General features: G+C 39.0%; 2 protein-coding genes across 2 annotated transcripts in view; one reads left to right on the top strand and one right to left on the bottom strand.

The window, feature by feature from the left end:
• Nucleotides 1-15,961, bottom strand: part of Kif15 (kinesin family member 15) — a 68,335-nt gene that overhangs the window by 49,406 nt on the left and 2,968 nt on the right. Inside the window, exons 2-5 of the mRNA XM_021172839.2 lie at nucleotides 10,949-10,991; nucleotides 10,082-10,265; nucleotides 5,792-5,868; nucleotides 3,242-3,279 (exon numbers count right to left, since the gene is read on the bottom strand). Coding sequence (XP_021028498.1) covers nucleotides 3,242-3,279; nucleotides 5,792-5,868; nucleotides 10,082-10,265; nucleotides 10,949-10,991 — 342 coding nt within the window. The remainder of the gene's footprint in view (nucleotides 1-3,241; nucleotides 3,280-5,791; nucleotides 5,869-10,081; nucleotides 10,266-10,948; nucleotides 10,992-15,961) is intronic.
• LOC110301393 (60S ribosomal protein L39-like) lies at nucleotides 9,615-9,827 on the top strand. Its single transcript, XM_021171857.2, has one exon. The coding sequence runs from the start codon at nucleotides 9,615-9,617 to the stop codon at nucleotides 9,813-9,815; it is 201 nt and encodes a 66-aa protein (XP_021027516.1). The 3' UTR covers nucleotides 9,816-9,827.

Here is a 15,961-nt window from a genome sequence, read left to right as displayed (position 1 = left end):
ATACTAAGAAGCACAGAGTAATGACATCATGGATTCCTAGAAGACAGAGCAATGCAGAGTGGTTTCTCTATGCTGTTACAAGTAGGAGAGGAGAAGTATGTAAGAACTGTTAGGAATACTATCTCAAGCTTCTGATATGATATTTACACGATGTATCCTCACAGTCCCTACCTCCCAAGTTCTGTATCCTCTGTTATTTCCTAAGTGAGTAGGGTGGTAAGAGTGTCCTTTCCTCAAGAATTTTTGCCTGGGCTGAAGAGATGGCTCAGCAGTTAAGAGCACTGATTGTTCTTCCAGAGGATCTGAACTCAATTCCCAGCAACCACATGGTGGCTCACAACCATCTGTAATGAAATCCAACTCCCTCTTCCGGTGTGTCTGAAGACAGCAACAGTATTCTCATATACATAAAATAAATCTTTAAAAAAAAGAAAACTTAAAAAATAAATAAAAGGTTTTGTTTTGTTTTGTTTCTTACCTGTGTCCCTAATCCCTGAAGCAGCCCCAGAAGAGTTCAGAGCATAAAGGAGAAAGACTGTTTACAACAAACCTATTCAAAATTGCATGATACTAATGAAGCCATGATTAGAATAATGACAGGATGAGGATGCCAGCAGAACTAGCCACATGCTCAGGGATCTCACATCCCAACCTCAGGGAGAGAAGAGGCACTGAAGGTAAAGTTGATCATCAACTTTACATCATTTTTACATTCATTCCCAAAACAAGCCACAACCCCCCCCCCCCCGCGCACACACACACACACAAAAACTGGGTCAGCAGTTAATAGTACCTGCTCTTTGTGCTAGCTAGATTTTATATCAACTTGACACAAGCTAACGTCGTCACCTGAGGAGAACCTCAATTGAGAAAATGCCCCCAAAATATCAGGCAAGCCTGTAGGGCAATTTCTTAGTGATTAATGTGGAAAAGTTCAGCCTACTGTGGGTAGGGCCACCCCTAAGTGGGTGGTCCAGTGTTCTGTAAGAAAGCCCATTGAGCAAGCCAGTAAGCAGCACTCCATGGCTTCTTCGTCAGCTCCTGCCTCCAGATTCCTGCTCTGTTTGAGTTTCTCTCTTGACTTCCTTTGATAATGAACAGTAATGTGGAAATATAAGCAAAATAAACCCTTTCTTCCCCCAACATGCTTTTGGTTATGATATTAGCAATAGTAACACTAACTAAGACTAATTATTTTTCCTGAGGACCAGAGCTTCCAGCACCCATATCAGGTGGCCTACAACTGTCTGTAACCTCAGCTCCAGGGGAATTCAGGGCCCTTCTCTGGCACCTGTAAGCACCTAAATACATGTGCAGAAACCCACACTCACATTATATGTGTGTGTGTGTGTGTGTGTGTGTGTATACACACATATATATATATATATATATATATATATATATATATATATATATCCCCACCTACCTTTCATTTCTGAGTAGACAGTGAGCTGACTAGTTACACTGGACAAAAGTTTGTTTTTCCTATAGACAACTATAGCAGTACTTATAGCTAGAAAAGGTCTAGACAGGTTCAAGGTAAATAGGGTCCCAGCAATGAGAAGGGAGAAGTGGACATGGAGTTCCATCCCTAACCAAGAAGCTATTTGCAAGTGATACTGACAACGAGAAAACAAGTTTTCTCCAATGGAATGTTAATGGGTATATCCACCACACTCAAGGGCAGGCCCTATGCCCAGGAATAGCTGGGTAACATAAAATGAACTTAAAGGTTTGGGCTTTTAGTTTTGTCTTGTTTTTTTTGTTTTATTGGTCTTTTGCTTGTTTTGATTTTCATTGTCAATGTTTTTGAGAGAGAGGAAGGTGGGAGGTAGTGTGGTAGCAAACACCTTTAATCCCAGCATTCAGCAGACACAGGCAGATGGATTACTGCAAGTTTGAGGCCAGCTAGTGAGACCCAGTAACAAAAAGGAAAAGATAAGGTGTAGCTGAGAGTGGTGATATGCACTGGTAATTCCTGGACACAAGCAACCAAGGCAAAAGGGCTGCTGCAAGTTCAAGGTCAGCCTGGGGTACACTGTAACATACTCGCAAATAAACCAACAAAATGATACAGAAGGTATAGACATTAGTTAAGTATGCCCGAGAGAACAAAGGAACTAACAGAAGACTGATGTGTACAAGAAAGGTACAGGGAAGTAATGAAAACCTTATAGTGACCCTGTAAAGGCCTTGTGGCACTTCACTTAGAAGTTTGTGAATGCTCTTGTAAACTGTACTTTAAGGATAAACGCTAAACCAGGCTGTATAATAGCACAAGCCTTTAATCCCAGCACTCAGAAGCAGAGGCAGGTGGATCTCTCAGTTCAAAGCCAGCCTAGTCAACAGAGCGAGTACTAGGTCAGCCAGAGATACACAGAGAAACCATGTCTCAAAAACAAAACAAAACAAAACTGGGTGCAGAGGGCACATCTGTACATCTTGAACTTGGGAGCTGAAGACAGGAAGATGAAGTTCAACCTCACCCTTGGCTACAAAGAAAGTTTGACATCATCCTGGGCTACATGAGATCTTGATGAACATGGAGGTAGGGTGGGTGGTGTTCTTGAGAAGGGAACTGCACAGAAAGGAAAGAGGGAGCTAGACAAAGTGCTGTACACCATTAATCCTAGCACTCCAGAGGAGGTAGATGTGGGTGAATGTGACTTCAAGGTAGACCTGTCTATATAACAAGTTCCAGGACAGCTAGGCCTACATGATGAGATTCTGTCTCTCCCCATCCCACACCCACCTCCCACTCCCCCAAAAAAGAAATAAAGAAAGGAGGGAAGCAGACATAGGAGTTAGGAAAATAACTTTAGATACATTATTTTTTGGTATAATTTTATTTGTAGACATTCCAAAGCAAGAAAACCTCACAAGGATAAGAATCATCAGCTGCTTTGGGGGATGGGGTAGGAGTCATAGACCAGGAATCTGGACCTTGGTAGTGTTTATATATGCATCCACTCGAGCACATGTGCTCACGCGCACACACACTGAAAAATTGTGTCTAACACTCAATCTATACCTAGTCTGTGCCAAGCATTGAGCTAAAGAACACAGATATAATAAGGATTAACTAGACTGTCCAGGAACTCACAAGCTGGTAGAAACATGGGCAACATCTCTATTTTTATGAGTGCAACATCACACAAAGAAATAATGCCTTCCCTAAAACATGTTCCAAGTGGTCACCATACAAAGTGCATTTAGACAGCAAACACTGGTCTTTACTTACCCATCATAGTAAATGTCTTCCCAGAGCCAGTCTGCCCACTGTAAAAAGAAAATTTTGTGTTATTTTCACATATAAAATTGAGACTACCCTTCTAATTTAACATGGTCTACTAGAATACAATGGGAGGATCCTCTCCAGACTGCTCGGCAGCCTTCTTCTCCCTTAATAGCACCTCAGATATCAATCAGTCAGTAATCTGGTGCCTACCTTTTTTGGTTTTTTTGTTTTGCTTTGTTTTGTTTTTGTTTTTGTTGTTTGAGACAGGGTTTCTCTGTTTAATGGTCCTAGTTATCCTGGCATTCATTTTTTGTAGACCATCTTCCTCCCTCTTCCTCCTGAGTGCTGGGGTTAAAGGTGTATACTGCCTCATTTGTTTATAAATAGCTACAATAGTATTTTCTGGATACAGAACCTTAGAACATAATTTATTCAACCACCATCAATTAGACTTCTGTTTTTAAATTTTGCTAAACAATGTACTAATTTTGAAATTCTTTGCCTTGAAAAAACATTAATATGTCTTTGTTTTAAAATAAGTTTAAGGGCTTCACATGGTGGAAAATGCCTTTAATCCCAGCATAAAGCAGAAACAGAGAGATCTCTGAGATCTGTATGACCACCCAACTAATAAATCACTCATTCATCTCCAAGTTCTACCCACAAACATAAAAAGAAATCTGAGTTAATATATTAATGAATGCACCTTAGATAAAATATTACTACAAAGCTGAGCATAGTGGTATATGTCTTTAATCCCAGCACTCAGGAGGCAGAGGCAAGCACAGTTCTGTGAGTTTTTCCTGGTCTATATGACAAGTTCCAGGATAGCCAGAGATGCACAGTGAGATGCTTTCAATCAATCATCAATCAGTCAGTCAATCAACAGGAAAACAGATAAACAAATAAATAAGCAAGCAAGCAATCAAGCAAGCAAGGCAGTCTACAGAGTCTCCAAAGAAAACATCTCTGAAGATATACAGATAACCTGTGGCAATTTCAAAATCATTTTGAATTTCATCATTCAAATAATCTACGGAAAAAATTCTTGCTGCTTTGGGAACACATGATAAAACAGTTTTCTATTTTATCCTATAAAAGAAACCATTTAAAGGTTCCTGGCTCCAAACCTTTAGATGTGAGCACATACCCTGCAGCAACCAGGGAAATAAAACAGGCCCATTGTCAGGATAGGGGAGTTAGGGAGCCAGAGAGAGGGGAATAACAGGGTAAAGTGATCTGACCAGGAAAATGGGAAAGGGTAGGCTCTGTGGGGAAGGGGATGAAGGTAAATAAGGAAGGAGTGAACAAACTAAAATAACAATAAGGATGTCTGAAAAAGTCATAAGGAATCATACTATTAATTATTTTTAAAATATATATGCACACATGTACCTATAAAATTTTAATAAACTTCTCATCTGGGCCAAAGACTACCCAACAAAAATCCCAGTAACAGACAAGTGAATCCCTCTTTTGAGTTGTTGGCCAGTGCTGTCTAAGATACTCCCAAAATATACATCTTATTGCTGTTTCCCTTGGCTTTCCCCTAGAGGTAGGCACCATGCTGAGGACACTTCAGAAGAAGGTCCAGAGGCCCAAGCTGAGCTGGAATAGTCAGAAAGCTTTATCCCTCAAGACTAGTTTTCATGATACTAAAACGCACATAAAAAAAAGAATTGTATCTAAATACTTAACAGTTAATATTTTTCTCACAGTGATACATTTTAACTCTGACACTGCTTTACATGTAACCAGAGTTGACCAAGTTAGTTAAGTGGATAACAGACAGTAAAAGTAAAAGGTTTAACACCAACAGCAAAGGTAAATAACTAAACAAGAAAGACAGACTAGAATAAACCCCGTGGTTACTGGATTAGTGCTAGACATCCGTATAAACCCAGGGTTATTATAATATCTACATGAGTGGATGATACAGAACTTTCAGATCTCTCAGCAGACACAGGGTATGTATATACAACAAGGATATATATATATACACATTTCCTGTTATGAAAGTCTCAAAACATTCACTCTCCAATAGTAATAAATATATATAAGTGTCCAGACCTTGGCTGCTCATTACCATTTCCAACAAAAGAAGCCATGGTTTTAATGATTCTAGAACTAGGATAGACAACATATAAGAGCTTGGTATGTCATGCAGCCTGATAAAGCAAGGAAATGCTAAAAAACAAAGGACAGAATATGTCAAAGCAACTGAGAAACCTCAAAGATCAAAGATGGAACAAGCCAGGAACAAAATATACCATTGGATTACTGAACTATTAGTTTCAAAACAGAGAAAGGGGCTCTGAGCCAAGGAAGATGAATGGTCCCTAGAAGCTAGGAAAGGAAGGAAGTATTTTCCTATACAGCTTCTGGAAAGGATGAAGTTCCAGTAACAGCATAATCTCAGTGCAGTGAGGCTCATGATGAACCTGATACATCTGTTATTATGCCACTAAGTTTGAGTGATTTATTAAAACAGCAACAAATAGGAACTAATACAAGTACTGTCATACTTTTATATAGAGATAGTTAACAACTTACTATGCAAAGATGGTCCCATTATAACCGCTCATGCATGATTCCACAATGCTTTTAGCCACTGTTGAGAATACAGACTCCTACAAATATAAACACCAAACATATTAAATAAAAATACTTCTAACCTATACCTCATATCATAAAAACTAAGTGCTTAGACTTTAAGACCTATGACTGCTTAAAGGTTGCATCTACTTTAGGAAAATGGCTAAACCACATATGATGATAAAGGTAAAATTACAAATATCATGAGGTCAAATAATCTCCAACATAATCATAGATTTAAGCATGTCTATTGCTTTGGAGCAACATGACCAGGGAATGGTCACAAACCTGACCACTTGACAGCACCTGAGAAACCTAATAATAATGTCACCCTTATTGTTTTAACCTTATCAATTTCTATAATATGACAGTTTCACTATTTCTAAAGTGTTGATATTGTTTACAGGTATATTTCACTTCTTTGGGGATATCTATCTATCTACAGATACAGATATACTATAGATAGATAGATATGTGTGCATATGTAGGGGACTTGTGCAAATGACACCTTGGCTATTGTTCCTCAGATGCTATCCAGGGTAGTTTTTTTGTTTTTACTTGTTTTGATTTTGAGAGGAAGTATACTCAACAAGTAGACTAGGCAGGCTGACCAGTGAGTCCCAGTGATCCCTGTCTCTGCCTTCCCACCATTGGGGTCACAAGTGTAGGCCACCAAATCTGGCTTTGTTTACACACAGGATCTAGGGATTGAAAGAGGATCCTTAATACTTTAATGACTATGCTATCTCCAAGTCATTTTAATTTTTTTAGTAAAAAAAAAAAATTATCAGAAAAGAAAAGAAAAGAAAAGAAAAGAAAAGAAAAGAAAAGAAAAGAAAAGGAAAGGAAAGGAAAGGAAAGGAAAGGAAAGGAAAGGAAAGGAAAGGAAAGGAAAGGAAAGAAAGCAGGGCATAGTGGGAATAAATGTCTTTAACCCCAGCACTTGGAAGGCAGAGGCAGGCAGGAGTTCAAGACCAGCCTGGACTACATAAGTTCCTAGATAGCAAGAGTTACATAGTAACTTTTCCGCCTCAGGAAAAAACAAAAAAATGCAGGCAGATGATTAGAGACGAAGCTCAGTGGTTAGGAGCACCTCTGGCTGCTCTTCTTCCAGAGGACCCTAGTTTGAATCTTGGAACCCATATAGCAGACTCATAATTGTGTCTGTAACTCTAGTTCTTTTTTTTTAAAGATGTATTTATTTATTACATGTAAGTACACTGTAGCTGTCTTCAGACACTCCAGAAGAGGGCGTCAGATCTCATTACAGATGGTTGTGAGCCACCATGTGGTTGCTGGGATTTTGAACTCAGGACCTTTAGAAGAGCAGTCGGGTACTCTTACCCGATGAGTCATGCCACCAGCCCGTAACTCTAGTTCTAAGTTAAGAGGATCTGACACCCTCTCCTAGCCTTAGAAGGTACCAGGTATACATGTGGTGCACAAGCCATATATACAAGCAAAACACTCATATACATAAGAAATAAAATGATTTTTTTAATGCACATGGGGCTGGAAAGTTAGTGTAGTGATTAAGAGCACTCATTGCTCTTGTATAGGACCTGTGTTTGATTCCCAGAATGCACATGGTGATTTACCACCATCCATAACTCCAGTTCCAGAGCATCTGACACTTTCTTCTGTCTTCCAAGGACACCAGGCATTCACATTGCATATATAAGCATACATGTAGGCAAAACACTCAATACATATAAAATAAATCTAGCCAGGTGTGATGGTACACACCTTTAATCCCAGCACTTGGGAGGCAAGCCTGGTCTACAAACGGAGTTCCAGAATAGCCAGGGCTACACAGAGAAACCCTGTCTCGGGGGGGGGGGGGGGGGGGGGAAAAAAAACTAAAAAAAAAAATTTAAATGCATTCATCTGAATTTCAGACAGACTCTATATATTATATACAAATATTATTCACTGTTAGCATAAACTCCACAGCTCTATATTTTCTTCACTTATTTTGTCACTAGTTTGTACTGAAAGTATTTTTATTTTATTTTTACTTATAGACACAGTTTATCAACAACAAAAGAATTCTTAAACCTACAATGTCCATAAGCTACATGTGGCTATTGAGAGGCCAATTTAGATTACAAGTTGAAATAGGCATATTGTATAAGTGTAAATTATATAGGAGATCTGGAAGACTGAATTAACAAGAATGGAAAAGGTCTTAATAATAGTTTATACTAATTACATATTAAAGTGGTATTCTGCACACACTGAGTTAAATAATATCTATGACCATAATTAATTTTACTGGTTTCTTTTTTCTGCCACTATGTCTATTACGATACTTTAGGTTTTGGAATCTTGTATTCCTGGAACTGGTTATGTAGCTGAGGCTGTCATCGATCCGTCTGCCTTTGGCTTCTAAGTGCTGGGCTTACCGACACAGGCTACCATGCCTGTCTTTCAGAAAGGAATGGGATGTATATATGCAACTGAATGGGGAAGGTCCACCTTGAATAAGGCTGGGATCTTGATAGAACAGAGTGGAAGGAAGGGACCGCTTACTAAATTCTCCTTGAGTATATTTTGCCATTGTCATTTCCAGCAACCCTAAGAATCCAGTTTCAGCTGGGTGGTGGTTAGCACACATCTTTAATCCCAGGAATTAGGAGGCAGAGGCAGGAGGATCTCTGAGTTCAAGGACAACCTGGTTTACAGAGTGAGTTCCAGGATAGCTAGGACTACACACAGAGAAACTCTGTCTCAAAAAAACCAACCAACCAACTAAACAAACCAACAAAAAAGATATTTTTAAATGATAAGTGTAGCTCATTTTATATTTCTATTGACTAGCAATTTTCTAGCTGAAAAGAAAACAGATCTAAAAATTTTATGAAACAAACAAATCTCATGTGTATAGTAAAGACTTGTGAGGGGCTGGGGATGGACTTCATTTAGCAGAGTGATTGCTAGTGCTTCCTAGTACACAAAGCCCTGGATTCAATCTCCAGAATGGCATATATCAGGCATTATGGTAAATGCCTGTAATCTAGGCACTCATGTTGGAGGCAAGCAGATCAGAAGTCTGAGGTCATCTTTGGCTACACAATGTAATGCAGGATAGTCTGGGATACATAAGACCCTCCTATTACAAAGGAAAAAAATTAAAGACTTATGCTGTCTGATCCAGTAGCCATTAACAACATGTGACTATGTAACTTTGTTCATTCAATATATTAGCCATATTCCAAATACTTAAGCACCTTATGTGGCTAATGGACCCAAGGAACTGAAATTTAAACTTTATTTAGTTTTAATTAGTTTAAATTTAAATTACCAAGTGGCCAGAGGCTACTGAAGTGGGTCAAATACTAAGTATTTCCACCAATTCAGAAAGTTCTGTTAGATAGTGGTATTAGATCTTAATTTAACTGGCCTTAATTAGAAAGGAGTTACTTCCATAATAGTAATCTTTTTTAAAATTGTGTATGTATGGGGGCAGGCACAGATGTAGAGGTCAGAAGACAACTTTTGGGAATATGTTTTCTCCTCCAACCTTTATGTGGGTTCTGGGGTTTGTACTCAGAGTAAGACCTATGCAGCAAGTGACTTTTCCCACTGAATCGTCTTCACTGACCCATAGTCATAGTCTTCTTAAGTCCCTAAACTAGAAAGTGATTGTTTAAATACTGCTGAAGTCTTCATTTATCTTCATTGGTGTGAATAGAAGAAAACACAAAGCAAGCCTGTATGATTCTGGGACAAAGTTTGAGGAACAAAGACAACTGCTAAAAGAATTAGATTAAAAATATTTATGGGTTCTTCTCCTTTCCTCCGCCATCGTACGCACTACACCAGATTGGCTTCTCACAAGACTTTTAGAATCAAGCGATTCCTGGCCAAGAAACAGAAGCAAAATCGTCCTATTCCTCAGTGGATCCGGATGAAAACTGGTAACAAAATCAGGTACAACTCTAAGAGAAGACACTGGAGGAGAACGAAGCTGGGTCTGTAAGGATTCACACAGTGCAAGACTGAGAATTTATACTGAGTAGTCATCAACCAGTCCTACTAGACAGATTTCAACATTTTTAACCTGGAGACTTGCTCATGTCTTAAATTAGGGTGTTTGTCCAGTAATAAAATACAGACTCTTTCAAAAAAAAATTTATGGAATGTTTTATAGCTTTCTTATCTGAAATCTGCCAAACTAAAAAGTGACAAATTGAACCCCTACATTATATATTTCAAATGAAAGGCCAAGTTTCCAGTGCCAAGTACCTGAGTGGTGTCCATGCCTGCAACATAATCAAATACAAAGGTCTTGGGGTCTGGGTTGGAGTGTAGCCGGAGAGTGGTCTGGGAGAGCACAGATAAGCAAAAGCTCTGCTCTCCATCCGCTGATCTGGCGCCCTCTTCAGCAGGACGAATTCGCACAAAAACTTTGATAGCGTCACCTTCATTACTAAGGACCAAAACAAAAGTAACAGGTAAGTTTTTGGGGAAAGAAGTGGAAAATCACCAGAATCTCAACTTGCCTGTAAATTTCTATAATGAGTCCAAATACTAGACCTACTCTACTAAAATTTACCCCTTTAAAATCGTCACAAAGCTCACAACCTTTACAGATTTATTTCCCAGGAGATATCACTACAAACCTTTACCTTAAATAAGATCAAAGATAGTTATTTCAAGAAGCTCCACACACTGCTTTCTATCATTTCCCTCTTTCTAGTACTAACAAGTCTTTGCAATTGACTTTGTAAGTCACTGGGAATTGGGACGGTACGGGGGAAGCATGCAATTTTCCTCTACTTTCAGCTGTTTGAATACATGCTAAAATGGTTCAGCAGTTAATAGCACTGATTGCTCTTCCAGAGGTTCTGAGTTCAATTCCCAGAAACCACATGGGCGGGGGGTGGGGTGGGGTGGGGTGTTCACATGGGGTGGGGTGGGGTGTTCACAATCATCTGTAATGGGATCTGATGCCCTCTTCTGGTGTTTCTAAAGATAGTGACAGTGTAGTCACATGTATAAATAAATAAATCTTGAAAGAAAGAAAGAAAGAAAGAAAGAAAGAAAGAAAGAAAGAAAAAAGAAAGACTATATCCTAATTTTTCCATGCTCATCGGCAAGACGTTTTCTTACCTTGGCTGGTTAGAATGAGAATTTGTCACATTCCGTAACTCAGCTAGGAAAAAAAAAAAGATACGGGATCTATAAGGATAAAAGGACAAAGATAAATGCAAAAACACTCACCACAGCAATTAGGCCACAAGTCTTTGGAGCTGACTGCAGTAACTTACCATAACTTACATAGACATCTAGAGTCAGCTCATGACTAACACTGTACTTGAACAAATGGCCAGTCCTAAGAAAAATTACTTATATTGTAAAGTTTCCTCGTTCCTAAGACAGTGAGATTACTACTCACCTCTTCCAATATGAACCCTACACAAATAGCCCAAGACAAGTCACTTCCCCTTCAACTACTATAAAACTTCTAGTCCTAGGCCAGGTGACCAACAAAGGAAAAAGAGCTTCATAATGGAAATCATGCCTTTAGTTGCTTACACTGCTCCTCAACATTCTCAGATGCCTGACACTCACTTCTAGGCCTCCCCATTCTACCTCAGCCCATTATATTAGTGACAATATTTGGTCTCACAAGTTTAAATGCTAGGTACATACTGATGATTTCCAAGTTGATTCATTAATTAAACAGGGTCTTGATAGCTCTAATTGTCCACAAATTAACAGAAATTCACCTGTCTGCCTCCAGAATCCTGGGATTAAAACTACGTACTTGATAACCTCCATATTGAGGTTAGGTAGGCAATGTTTCAAACTTAATGTATCCAAAACTGAGTTCTCTTTCCCATTGCAAATGTGCTGCTATAAGCATGACCCCATGACCCCATGAGTCCATGCTGAGACAGAATAGCTGGAGCTATAGGACAGAAGTCTTCTCAATCCTAGACACCTGTGCTATCTTTACAATGTGAAAATGGAGACATCCCGTGAAAGTGGGAATCCAGACAATGGGAGAAACCTGAGGTCCCATCCACTCAACAAGGAAAGGACCCATGAAACTATCTCCCAGCTGAATCTGCATATCTTGCCATCTGGATCTCATAGCTATAAATCTCAATACCGCCAAAGGCACAATGTGAAGGAAATTAGATTCCCTCTTTTACAATACATACCTTGGCCAAATTGTAAATATATCAGTATCTCTTACCAATTTCTAGTCTCTAATTTCTTTTGGAAGGCAGAAAGACTGAGGCAGAGGGTATAGACATAAGTGCCCAGTAACACTGCTTCATTTCAGCAAATGACAACTCTATCTTTCTTTTCTCAGGCCTAAAACCACAGAATCCAGTCTTATTCTATAATCATAGACACTTCTGCTATCAGATTACTGAAACAATGGTCTCTCTCTTCCCCTCCATCCTCTAAAATCTTAAAATTTTTCTAAGGGTCGAGGCATGCCGGAAAAAGGGAAGACCATCCAAAGAGACTCCAGAATTCTGTGGTCAGAACACCCTATAGGACAGGCCAGAACCCAGACAGTGATAGGCCAATGGATGGAACCAGATCTTACTTTGTTATAAGTATCTGTCACCCTCTAATGAAAGGGAAACTAAACTTAATGTTAGGACTGCAAACTGGAACTTGAGATCTCGTCACCAGACCTGTCTGAGGTCCTGTGAGGTCATATTGAATAATCTTTCTTAGGTTTTACTATCACATGTCTATTCAGTTGGCACTCTAGAGACTGGTAGCCAACATTAGCCCATTAGATCTGTCAGAGCTGTTGCTCTAGTACTAAAAACAACTGTCAGGAGCCGTCATAAGAGAAGCTAGAAACTAGCAGGTGATCTTCCTGAGATGGTCTGCTTTGGATTGTAATCTATGATGGATTTTGTTCTGGTAGGCAAAGCCAAGGAGAAATTCATTTTAGGAAAGATTCCTGCTATTAATATGCCTTTCCTGTTAATATTAAGCATATACAGCAATCACTACATATCAGCCCATCCATTTGAGCAGATCTCTGCAGAACAAAGATGTACTGTCTTGTAGTGAGTGATGCTAGGTAGAAAAATAGATTTCTTAATCCTTAATGATGGTCCTGTAAGAATTCCTAAATTTATAGCATTATTAAACTCTTTTAATAACACTGTTATTAAGTCCTTTCTAATGTCAAAACTGCAATGAGAACTCTACCAGTCTCTAGTGCCATGAGATATTTGCTTCTGAGATAGTAAGCAGGTGTTCTGCAACTTAGAGCACTCCAAGAGGTTGTAAAACCATTAACCAAAGGTCATTAAAAGGGAACTAACAATTTACCATATGTGCTAGAACAGAAGATAAAATATTGACTGGGTTTATCTATACAAAATTCACTAATACCTTGGTCACATAAATTAGGATTTTTTAACTCTCCATGAACCTGTAAAGCTTGTGACAAGTGATGAATGTTTAGCCAGATAATTACTCCTAATGGATATGCATATAAGCAGTCTCTGTTGTAAACTTATTTGATTTATGATATGAATTTATGTGTAAACTTATGATGTTTTTACCATGTGATCATGTATTCTAATAGATGTGTAAGTACTGAGGACAAAGAGAAGAGAGCTCACACACTCCCTATCCCTCTCTTCTTGCATTCTCCTCAACCTGCTTTTCTTAGATTCCACTTATGCCCTTTTTTCTTAGACCCACATCCCCCTTTTTGTTACAAGCCCTTTCCCCCCTTTTCTTAGAGAGCTTGTATAGGAATTGCTTTTTGTTTCGTTTTTTCGAGACAGGGTTTCTCTGTGTAGCCCTGGCTGTCCTACAACTCACTCTGTAGACCAGGCTGGCCTTGAACTCAGAAATTAGCCTGCCTCTGCTTCCCAAGTACTGGTTGGTATTAAAGCGTGTACCACCATGTCCGGCCATAGGAAATTTTTTACAACTTAGAAATAATTGCTAAAATCACTTTCTTTTCTTTGCTTTTCACACACACACACACACACACACACACTGTAGCTGCCTTCGGATATACCAGAAGAAGGCATCAGATCCTATTACAGGTGGTTGTGAACCACATGTGGCTGCTGGGAATTGAACTCAGGACCTCTGGAAGAGCAGTCAGTGCTCTTAACCGCTGAGCTCTCTCCAAAATCACTTTTCAAACTGTCCCTTTTTCTTCCTGGGACTTCAATTAGCAGGCTGAAAGTTAGAACCTCAAAATTCCTTCAGAGATAGATCAAAGACTACTTTACTTAATCTCCTGCTGTTTTAGGATGAGGTGCTAAACTGATTCTCTTGTCAGAGGAACTCAGACTGGCAGGATAGCTACCACAGCTAAATGACTGACTTAGATTTAAGATAGGAAAATGTTTCATTATTATACAGCAACCCTAAATATCTTGCAAGACCAAGTCTTACCCCTGCCGATGCTCTTCCCCTTCCAATGTCTCAAGAACCAAACAAGAAAAAAGACCCACCAGGACTGGTCCCACCACAACTCCATTCTTCCTCACTCTTAATAAACAATCTTTCAGTAAATACTTGATTCTAGGTTCAAAATCCACTGCCACCACCAGAGAATAAACAATTATTTTTTTATGTGGGTTATTACAAGTCTCCCTTTACTGCCCTAGCCCCATCAAATGTCAACCTGTTAACCTAGCAGGCAAAAAGAGGGGCAAAATAAATAGGTTAGAGATGGACAGTATGACCACAGCCTGGAAACTGATGAACCAGGCAGGGGGGGGGGGGGGATAACACCTCTACAAAACCTTCCGAAGGCAAAGAGCAAACAAAGAAGCATCTACTGAGGAGACTGAAATCCAGTCAGACAGGTGAGCAAGTCATTCCAACACAGAGATAAACATACACTATAAAGACAAAACACAATTTTTAAACATTTAATCTATTAAATCTTTCTCTAATTCTTATCTATTTATCTACCGATTTATTTATTTTGTGTGTATAGAGAGGATCAGAGGACAAGTGACAGGAGTCCATTCTTTTCTTCTACCATGTGGGTCCTGGGCATGGAACTCAGGTAATCAGGCTAGGTGGTAAAGTGTTTTAATCAAATAAAGCCATCTTTCCAGCCCTCAAATATTATCTTCTAAATAAGGCATTCCACAACCACACTATGTAACAGCATATATAATCTTTTGTTAGCAACAGATTTACTTCATGACTCCAGATACCAAACAAATCTGTGGATGTTTAAAATGGTTGTCATTCCATAAACATCCTCTTGTATATGTTAAAAGATCTCCAAAGCTGGGCAGTGGTGGCGCACACCTTTAATTCCAGCACTCAGGAGGCAAAGGCAGGCAGATTTCTGAGTTCGAGGCCAGCCTGGTCTACAAAGTGATCTCCAGATTACTTATAATACCTAATATGGTATAAATGTTACCAAGTACTCAGTTGTACTATTTAGAGAATGACTAGAAAACAATTCTGTACATATTCTATACAGATGGATGTATTTTGCCCTGAATGTTTCCTGTGTACTGATGAGCAGATGTGGAGCCCACAGACACAAACTGCCAGCCTCTCTGCTACCCCACCTCATGCACAGTATCTCTCTCAGTGCCCTTTCTTGGCTATCATAATAAGTATTATTCTTCTGCTTTATAAAGCATACCTAAAGTACCTGATTCATAGTAAGCACACAAAATCTCTGATGATCGAGACTAGGACAATAAGGATTCTGTTCTGCTCACACAAAAATTAAAAGCAAAATGTTATCACAGAACTTGATTTCTGGAGATTGTACTTCCACGTACACCTTAAACCAACACCTGTGAAGTAGAAAACAAACAAGCCTACCAAACCACCCCACCCCACAGCCCTACAGCACCTTTCACAGTCCTCCCAAATGTTGGTGACAAAGAGACAGTTTACATATATACATGTATATATGTATATATATATGTATATATATATGTATATATATATATATCAGTTTCGTGTTATGACAGCTGAACTCTCAGCTCATCTTGTTGCTTGTCCTTATGAACAGAAGGTGTTCAATCAATTTCAATTTGGTTTCTATTTTATTTCAATTTCAAATTGATTTCAATCAATTGTCAGTCAGCCATGATGGAGTAGCAAAGACTGGATTTACTTAAGTAACTAGGAAACTGG

Source organism: Mus caroli, chromosome 9 (genome assembly GCF_900094665.2).
Source record: "Mus caroli chromosome 9, CAROLI_EIJ_v1.1, whole genome shotgun sequence".
NCBI lineage: Eukaryota > Metazoa > Chordata > Mammalia > Rodentia > Muridae > Mus > Mus caroli.
This window is presented reverse-complemented; position numbering and strand designations above follow the sequence as displayed.